The sequence below is a fragment of the Mesocricetus auratus genome, unplaced genomic scaffold (genome assembly GCF_017639785.1).
Source record: "Mesocricetus auratus isolate SY011 unplaced genomic scaffold, BCM_Maur_2.0 Super-Scaffold_100014, whole genome shotgun sequence".
In the NCBI taxonomy this organism is placed as follows: Eukaryota; Metazoa; Chordata; class Mammalia; order Rodentia; family Cricetidae; genus Mesocricetus; species Mesocricetus auratus.
In genome coordinates, this window is record NW_024429197.1 from 12,496,027 (window position 1) to 12,506,221 (window position 10,195).

Genomic DNA, 10,195 nt, shown 5'->3' on the forward strand with positions numbered 1-10,195 from the left:
TAGTAAACACACGTGTGCTCGCATGTGCGGGTGCCCACGAACGCGCGCACGCACACACACACACACCTGCAATGACCTACATCACTCACCCACATGAAGTCCTGACAGAAATACGATGATAACAGCATGTGAGAAAGGGTCACCACGTGCCATCACAGCCTCCAGGCCAGGTCTAAAATGGTCCCTCCACTTGTGAGAACAAGATTCCACAAGCTTCCCAGCTCCCAGAGGGCATGGGACCCTGACCAGAAAGACCAGTCTTTAAGGCAGCTTTGTCCTCAAACTCCACTTGGTAGTGGGGATCAAAGGGAGCACTGAGCTCTTGACCAGGAGGTGAGGACTCCTGAAGGGATGTCCATCCCAGCTCTAACCAGATCCCATCCCTCCAAAAACAAGACCTCAGGTCCCCACTGAGTCACAGCCAGGGGTGTGAAAGGTCCCAGTCAGCCAGGGAGGGAGGGAGGGACAGCCTCGGGGAACAAGTAGGACCGAGAGGAAAGGGGAAAGGAAGAGAGGGGATGGAAGAGCAGAGGAGGGGCAAGGGGAACAGAAGGGGACACCTCCAGGTCACCCAGCCCCCAGGGTTACCATCTTCAGAAAGGGTAGAGTCAAAGGCCCCCCCCCCTCCACCCCTTGCAGCTCCTAAAATATAGCACCACGGCTACATCTCCCCAGCTGCACAACACTCCCCCTTTCTCCCCAGCTTGGGGGTCATACAGGGGGAAGGCACGCAGGGGGATGGGGGACAAGGTGTTACAGTGAGAACCAGAAATAAATCAAAATAAGGACGTGTGAAAGTGGGGAAAAAGACACAATACAGCTATGTCAGACCGGGGAAATTGAAAGAAAATAGACGTGTGATTTGGGTAGGGAGATGATGTAATGGGGAAGGGGGGGGAGTAACAGCTGCAACAGTGTATCCAAGACAGGGCTCCCTGGAGGGGAGGTAACAATGTAACCCTGTGGGGAGCCAGACAAGATGAAGCCATGTAACAGGATGGGGGTTTGGCAAAGAATCTTAATGTTCAGAAGTGCAGAGCCTGGGAATCCAGAAGAGGTAGGGCTTCCTCAGTGTTTGGCAGCTAGGAAGAAGGGCCATCTTGGCTGGGCTCTGAAGCATGACTAGAAGTTCACTGGAGAAGAGAGAGAGGAGGTACACAGGTGTGAAAAAGTCAGACAATGAGCTGCTCCGGGGTCTTGGGTGGGGCAGTACACAGAGCACAGGAGCTGGTCTGACCCATGCACTGAAGAATGATGGGAATGGATGTGGCATAGACATGGGACAGGAGAGCATCTTGAGAGAAACAAGTGGAACTAAGCTTGCACTCTGGGCAAAATGGAGACAGGTATAAGGGAGAACCTAGTGTGGAGGCTGGTGCCCAGCCTGGGACTCCCGGGATTCTCATTCTCAGCTCAGTTACTTTGCTGTTACTTGGTGTCTCTACCACCACCAGTCTCTCCCTGCAAGACTGGGTTAGCTTCATCAGGGACAATAATGACAGAGAACTGTCCTCATCAAAGTCAAGAAGCCACGGGCTTGGGTCAGCAGCCAGTAGTCACACAAGTTCAGGGATCTGGCAAGACTTTTAGCCTTAATCTTCCTGTAGCAACACACAGGGCAACTGCTCTGCTGCGGGCGGTTTCTGTAATAGCTAGGACTCTAGTTCCCAACTGCACGTGTTCAAATCCCAACTCAGCTCTAACTAGCTCTGGGACTTTGTGCAAATTATTTCATCTCTCTGTGTTTCTATTACAGTTATAAAATCAAGGTAATACCAGTGTCTTTCTCACAGAGCTGAGCAAGTTTTGATATGTGAAGTTGAAGTTCGGTATCTGGCCCCATCTTCCAGGCTATACCCTCTGCCCACAGGGCAGAACACAAAGGTCTGATTTCACTGACAGCTCCCCTTTGAGCCTCCATGGAGGAGTGCGGAGTCTTCTGCATCCGGGTCTGGGCTGAGTGGGGTAGGGCCAACTACTTAACCCCAAAATGTGCTAAGGCACAGGACCAAGGGAATCTGGAAGTGGCCAGTAAGCAAGGCCACACACTTAGCAAGGACAGGGACAGAGAAAAGCCCTCCATGCCAAAGAGAGGCATGCAGCTCTCCCACACCAGGCTCCTCCTCCAGATTGGTCTTCCGTGGCACTTCCTGCTTCTGAGCCTTTGTCCACTCTGGCCCCTCTGCCATTCTTCAAGGCCTGGAAGGCTTCCTTCACAAGCCAGCCCTCAGCCTCCAGAGTCAAATCAACACCTTGCTTCCGTGACGCCTTCCTTCTCCATCTTGGTGCTTATAAGGTCAGGAGCCAGACACTGAGGGGACACAGGTCAGACAGGGGCTGTGGACACTGGCAAGTTCCATCAGGTGAGGACAAGGACCCAATACTAGACTCCCCACCTAGTGTTCCTCCTCTATCCTAGAAGCCTGACTCAGTGCCCAGTTCCTGGGTGGCCTGGATGTGAGTGACCATGTCCCCAGGATCACAGAGAGAGGTGGTGCTCAGTGTGACCAGAAAGGAAAGGGACTTTCCCACCCTCCCAAGAGGAACCATGAATTGGGCACGTGAAGGGTGTGGGACACTCCATGTTCGGCCCTGTCATCAACAGTAAGGACGGGCAGGCCCAGATCACCCCATCCAATGGCCCCATTTCACAGATGGTCCCCTTTTCCTGTCTGAGCTACTGGAGGACTCACCTCCAGTCCAGCCAATCTTAGAGGAAGTTGATACTAAAAATAAAACCTGCCACCCTTGTAACCAGTGACTGCTGAACCAGTTCTGCCTCCCAAAGCCTAATGAGCCATGAGCCACCAGACCATGTCCATGTAAGACAGACCCTTTCAGTAGCAGGGCTGGGCTTGCCCTGAGTGGACAGAAGCAGGCTGCGCTCCCCATCTCCACAAGCCTCACAGCCATCCACAGCCAGACAGCTAGGCTGTTCAGACTAATACCACAGCCCCCAGCATGGGCCCTGCCCATGGTAGGTACCCAGTAAACCTGCTGTGCCAACCAATCAGTCCATTATCAGGATCCAGGCACTATGCCCAACCCCCACCACTGTGTGCTCTGCTTAGTGGCCCAATGCCCTCGGCCAGCACCTGGGATAATGCAGAGGACAGTGTTCACCATGGCAAGCCATCTGCTGCCCAGGCCTCAGGGTTCCAAGTGTAAGATAAGGTGACATGGCAAGGCTGTGCTGAGAACCCAGAGGTGCCTAGTGCCTAGCAGAACCCTGTATGTTCTGACCACTGGCCCTGCAAATGCCATTCCCTACCATCTGCCTCCACCACTCTGACAGGGGGCACCTTGAAGGCAGGAAGTGGGTGGGATTCAGATGCAAGCACTGTACCCCAGGTGAGACAGTGACAAGAGTCAGAAGAGGGTAGATGGCCACCCACACCTGCTACACCCTGGAGCAGAGTGCCAGTCATGGGCTCCACCATGTACCCAGAGCAGAGGCCAACAGCTCTCCTTACCCCCAGCATTGCTGTCCCCCAGGCCTGAAGCTGGAGGGAAGTCCCCACCCATTCTGGTGCCGGTCACAGGCAATCAAACAGGCAATCCGTCAGCTGCACTTAGGCTCAAGGAGGCCACTGGTGTCACTTCTCTATGACTCTTCCAGCCTGGCTAGGAGCTAAAGTAGGGATGAGGTGTGGGGTGTCTACCAGGCAAGGAGAGGGCACAGGGTGCCCCAGAGATTCTCAAGCATGCCACACCCCTGAAGGTTTGATGACAAGATTAGCCACTCAGGGCAGAGCCCCAGAGTAGGGCAGGGCTCCCTCTGACAAAGTGAGCTCTGGTGGTACCTAGTCATCCCGGACCTTGTAAACAGGAAGATTATGCCAGTCTCTCAGAGAGGCTAGAAGGCTCCATGAGCTACCTGGGACTGCAGAACGAGCCACTATGTTTGGGCAAGGCCCAGACCTTTCACTGTGAGGCACTGGCTGAGGGTGACCATCTCTGCAGGACCCTCCCACTCCAAGGCCCCTTTCTGTTAGCCATTAGCCAACATTAGCCAAGCTTGGGGGACCAACAGAACACAACCAAGTGCTCTGAGCTAAAGGACTGTGGGTGTGTGGGCCATAGCTGCTCAGACTCCACAACTACCACCCTGCCCAGGGCTTTGCACACAGGCAACCTGATCTTCCAGGAGTCCCAGGGCCATGGGGCCTGAGCAGTGCGCAGGTCTACCTGCCTCCATCCTGCACTACAGGGGACAGAAAGCCTAGAAATTCAGAGCAGTGCACAGAAATTCTGAGTAGCGCACAGGTAGTGCAGCCTCCATCCTGCACTACAGGGGACAGAATGCCTAGAAATTCAGGACCGCAAGGGCTGGAAAATACTTTGTCTAATCTGGTCTAATTCCAGTCCACTGCAATTGGGAGTTCCAACCCAAATTCTCCTACTCAGGGCCCAGGGCCCTGCTTCAGGCCGTTCAAACCTGACTCCTACACTCTGCAAGGGAATTCTGGCACTGTTTCCAGACAGCAGTTCCTTCATAAGGCCAAGAGGGCAAGAAAAAAAAACAGAAAGGAAGAAAAAGAAAAAAGCCTGGGCAGTTAAAAGCAAGAAGCTAATTTAACATTTGCAGGAGCAGTCACTCTCTGCCCTAACTCCCAAGGCCCCGTTATAAACAAGAAGCAGGCTCGGAGAGGTTGGGCGAATGTACCCAAGTTACACAGCAAGAAACTGGAAGTAGCAGGATTTCAACCCTCACCAGCTGGCTCAGAGGTCACTGCTCTTGTATTTCAAGTTCACCTTCAGATTCAGTGGCCCCAAAACAAACAGGTCGGTGGGAAGACAAGCCTCCCAGCGTTCCAACAGTGGGAATTAAGAAAACCCCTCCACCTGGTATGAGAGGCCAGAATGGTGGCCCCCAGCCAGAACCCTCAGCAACCAGATGGGGAAGGTACAGGATCATTTGCCTCTCTCCTACAGCTGCCCCCCATCCATGGCTTCTCAGACTCCCCCCTATAATCACTGCTTCCTGTTTGGCACTCAGACCAGGCTTGGGAGAGTGGGGGAGGGGAATGGCCATCCCTCTGGCCGGGGGCCTCCTCTGGAGTAAGCGGCCGGAAGTGAAGGCTGCCCAGCCTCCCAGAACCTTGGAAAGCTGGGAGCCAAGGCAAGTGGAGGGGACAGTCAATAGAGCTAACGCTCCCAGGACATTGTGTGGGACAGAGGTCTGAAGGGCCCGGGTGGTCACCAGCCTAGGCTTTACTCTGTGTGGGAGCCAGCAGGGGTGCTGGAGACAAGGGGCCAGCCCCCAGAGAGTGCCCAGCTTGGTCACCCTGCCTCCAAGACACAAAATCACAGGGCTGCACGAAGCTGGACTGGAGCCCAGAGCCACAACCTCATGGTCCTGGCCAGACTTGGTGGTGACAGCGTCACCACAGGCCCGCCCTATGCAGCCCCCTGGCGCCACCCAGTCCACAACCCATGCCTTGGATAGGGCAGGCCCCTGCCCACCTCAGCAACTGCTCACTGCCACACAGGAGCAGAGTCCCTGGCCCAGCTGTACTATCTGTTTCTATGCTCCCTTCCCTACAAAGTAGCTCTGCACGCGCACCCAGAAGCTCCAGGTTTGTCAGGACAGAGAGGGAGGGTTGGAGAGCTGGTGCTCTGAAGGGTAGGCTGAGGCGAGGATCTGGGCTCCTCATGGCTTTCTAGGGATGGAAGGTGAGGGAGGGGTACAAAGGCAGGGTCTGGTCACCTGTGCAGAGCCAGGCATGGTTCAGGCTAAAGATGTACTCAAGGGATATGAGTCTTTAGTCCCTCATCATCCAAGATTCTGAGTGCTTCCTGCCCTGTGTTCACCACATGGCCCAGGACAAGCCCCTCAAGCCATACACATCTGCTCAACAGCCCTTCTTCACAACCTCCCCCCAGCCTGTCCCCAACAACCCTTGGATGATGTGGCCCCTTGCCTATCATCCCAACAATCAGGAGGCTGAGACAGGACAATCTCGAGTTCAAGTCTAGCCTGGGCTATAGTGTGAGACTTGGCCTTGAAAATTATTTTAATAAATATATAACTTGGGGGTGTGGTAATGAGACCCCAGAGAGGTAAGGTAAAGTGCCTAAGCTCACGTAGCACGAGGGTATAGATCAGGACTGATGCCCAGGACTGAGAGCCAGCCTGGCCCTAGCTAGTTTCTGGCTATGTGACTCTGAGCAAGTCACCAAGTATCTCTGTGGCTCAGAGGGATTCTGGGTGTTTCTAAGACTGTCCTGAGCACCCTCTACACTAAACCACAAAGAGCACTGGGGCAGGGTGTCAGAGCTGTGCCTAGTATTCAGCCTGGAATTGTGGCACCTACCCCAAGCCCTCATCAGCCAGGCTCCCAGCTGACCCAGAGGGCTCTAAGTAGCAGCCCCCTCCCCAGGCAGCTTGGGGGGGCAGTTTTCCTGAGCCTTCCTCTCCCGGAAGGTAGCAGGTGGTCCTGCCTGCTCACCCCATCCACAGCTGTCCAGCTTTAGGAGGCTGATTCGGTTCCCACAGAGGTTTAGGCTTCAGGTCCAACCCAACAACCCTGGAAACCAGACCGTTGCTATAGATGATGATGGGTGACAGAGTGGTGTTCCTATAGGTGATGATGGCTGACATATAGGTAGGTTTCTTTAGGTGATGATGAATGACAGTAGAGTTTCTATGGGTGATGATGGTTGACATATTGGTGGGTTTCTATAGGTGATGATGGGTGACAAAGTAGAGGGTTAGACAGGCTGCCACTGTGAACCCTGTCAGTTAGCTCAGAAGGCCTCTTCCTCCAGGAAGCCTCCAAGGCTCCCTCCATGAACAGCCCATTTCCAGTGAAAGGCAGCATACTCCAGCTCGTTGAGAGGCCCAAGCCTGACACTGTCTAATGAATGGAGAGGGTCTTGAGACGGATAAGAGCCTTGCCCAGATACACAGCAGGTATGTGCCCCTGGCATCCGGCTGCCTGGAAAATCATCAGGACACTGGATTCCTTTGCTCACTATGGTTCCTGACCTGGAACAGTCCAGGAGTTGCCAGCTTTTCATTTCTATAGTGAGGGCAACAGCTCACCAGAGCAGCCTGGAAGGGCAAGAGAAAAGGGCTCCCAGATGCTGGGAACACCTAACCTTCCCAAAGACAACAGCAACTCTGAAAAAGAGCAGGGCACAGTGACTCTCTTCTGTAATCCCAGAGCTTCGGAAGTAGAAGTAGAAGAGTCGGGAGTTCAAGATCATTCTTACCTTTGTAGAAAGTTTGAGGCCAGCCTGGGTTACATGAGTCTCTGGCTCAAAAAAAAAAAATCCAAATACACCAAACACTATGCTGGAAGCCTTTGCTTTTTGTTATGTCTTATAGAGTGGAAACTGAGGCACACAACAAAGTCACATAACCATGAATCAGTGAAAATCTACCCCTGAGACATCTATGGTCCCTCCCAGACCTGGACTTTAAAACAACCTTCTCCAAAGGCTATAATTTCTGGTGTCCCTATACTCCTTGACATCATGAGAGTCACTTAAGCAGTACAGCAGAGGTGGCCTGAGGTCCTCAAAGCCCTAGACATCCAGTCTCTCAGGACTGAAGCCCAGGTCAGGACATACCCTCAATTCGCCAGCCACAACCTAGGGAAACCAGCTTTCTCCTCCCTAGAGTCCCATCCCTCATGTCCCATGCCCTCCCAGACAGACAAGAAGACCCAGTGTCATCCTGCCCCTCCCTTACTGAGCCAGCCATGGCCAGTCCCTTGCTATCCTCAGAGGCCCCCACCAGAGGCCATTCCTGGAACCCCCAGCTTGGCTTGTGGTCTAACCTCAGTCCATCCCGCTGTCAGCACACTGTCTCCTCTGGTGTGGCATCCCAACAACCCAGCACCACCCTTTAACCCATAGCTTTCCAGGCCAGGTAACAGAGTAGGACCTTTCTCAACCCCTGGGAGGACAGCATGCCTCCAGAGAGGGCACATCTGAGTCACACTCCTGCCACAGCCCCTGCTTCCACTCAGCCAGGCCCACCACCTAGGGATGTCAGTCAGCACTGATCTGAACCACCCCAAGTCCTCACAACTGCCTGGCTGAGGCTCGACTATGTGCTGGTCCTCCTTTCCCTACTGGCGGAGTATAGCTTTTTCCCTTCTAGGGACTGTTGCTTCCCTGGAACCATTTGTCCTGAGCCCTTAAAGGTGCCTCTATGTCCACTCTTCCTCTGGTGAAGGCACCCTTAGTTCCTCTTTGCAGAGGCTCTGAGGAGTGGCCAGCTGGCTCAAGACCTCACTGTGAATGCGTGGTGGTCACTGGACTCTGAAACCAGGTCTTTGATGTCAAGGGTGATTTTCTATGATGCCGCTGAGAAGCAGTTCCCCTACCAGAGTGGGCAGTGCCTCTGTTCTCTCGGGTACCTCTCCCCACACCCCTATCAGGGGAAAAAAAAAAGACAAGGGATGGACCACTGGGCGATGCCCTGGAGCTCCCCTCCCCAAAGCTGACAGCTTGAGGAGCCTATGGTCCTCAGAGCAGCCCAAGGCTCTTCCTGGCTCCCTATAGCCTGGCCACTGTGCTTAGGAGAGAAGGGGCGTGCCTGCCAGTCTGCTCTGGTGGTCATCTGAAAGGGTGGGGACAGCCATTGCTCCTGGAGTCAGGCATGGGGGTAGGACCTAGAAGTCCCCAGCTCACTCAGCCTACATCTAGACACCTGTCAACTCAGAACTCACTTGGGACCTCAGAGCAGGGAGGTGACTCATGCACCTGCAGGACCCCCTTCCTCCAGCTCCCCCAGTAAAGCCAGGACCAAGTTCAACCCCCTAGAGGGACAGTCAGGGGTCATCTGGTGGACACCTCTGACAGCATACACACCCATGTCTCTTGGGGTGGGGGCTTCGGCAGGCCCACCATCACCACACACTTGCACACACATGCGTGAGCTTTCACATCTCCCATGGGTCAAAGCACACACCCCCTCACCGGGCAGGCAGGCACACAGCCATGGCCATGGTGACACTCGGTGTGCACAATGGGTCACCCTCGTGTGAAGCAGAGTGCTGATGGCATCCACCCATATGGACAGAGTCTTCCCGTGCCCACACCCACAGGTGCCCACGCATCCTTCTCAGAAGGACACACACACACACACACACACACACACACACACACACACACGGTCACCCTCATTCGCCTCCGTGGGTCACCTTCATCGACTCACCTTCCTCCCCCACCCCCTCCCCCTGGGAAGCCCCCAATGCCCTGCAGGCAGCTTGGGATGTGTTGGGGGTGGGGAGGAGGCGACCTGGCGGATACCGGACGCACATGCTTCCCGGCGGGGAACGGACCCCGCGAGACCGGGACACACCCAGCGTGGCGCGCGTGGCGAGGGGACAAGCAGAGACACGCGGGGAACATGCGTGGAACCCTCCTGGAGCCCATCACTTACCCCTGCGGCGCGGCCGGCCAGCAGCAGCAGCAGCAGCGGTGGCAGCAGCAGCCCGCGGGCCCCGGGCGCGTGGGTAGTGGTGTCCACGCGCGGCCCGTGTGCAGCCCCGCGGCGCGGCGGCCCCGGCTTCATGGCGGCCTTTGTTCACGGCGCGGGCTGCGCGGGACCTGCGCTCGGCTCCTCGGCCGCCGGCTCCGCCTCGCTCGCTCGCGGCTCCGCGCCCACAGCGGCCGCGCCCGCAGGAAGCGTCGCCGCCGCCGCCGCCACCACCACCACCGCCCCCCGTGCGGGCGGGGCGAGCAGGAGGGCGGGGCCGCGGCGACAGCGGCACGCGACACCGCCCCCGGCCTCAGTTTCCCCGGGCGCGGTGGGGCCAAGAGGTGTTGATGTCTGCTTGCCCCGACTGTGGATCTGCGGAGCACGCGGTGGGCAGAGCCGCCGGAGAACCTGTTCCTCCAGACAGCACCCGGGGTTCCTCTGCCTCCCGCAGGGTGGTGTCAGAGGACAGTCCGACCCCAATCTAGGGCCCCCCCCCCGGCCCTCCTGAGCGTCTCTTTTGCCTGTCTCTGTCTGAGAGACACTAACTACAGCCTTGGCACCCCGAGTCCATGGAGCAGAGACTTGGGTCAACTACAGTCAGTCGTGGGGAGCCACGCATCCGGCTCCACTGAAGTCACCGGCGTTTCCCATTCACAGGGAATCAGTTGCACTAAGGACCTCTGGAGAATTAGCAAGGGTAGCCATTGGTTAGGTGGCACATGAACCGACTAGGACCCCCTTGAGATCATGCAGTCA

General features: G+C 55.9%; 1 protein-coding gene across 1 annotated transcript in view; it reads right to left on the reverse strand.

The window, feature by feature from the left end:
• Positions 1 to 9,596, reverse strand: part of Sdc3 (syndecan 3) — a 32,307-nt gene extending 22,711 nt beyond the window's left edge. Inside the window, exon 1 of the mRNA XM_040756493.1 lies at positions 9,401 to 9,596. Within this exon, the coding sequence (XP_040612427.1) occupies positions 9,401 to 9,532 (132 nt within the window). The 5' untranslated portion in view covers positions 9,533 to 9,596. The remainder of the gene's footprint in view (positions 1 to 9,400) is intronic.
• Positions 9,597 to 10,195: the final 599 nt, after the last annotated feature.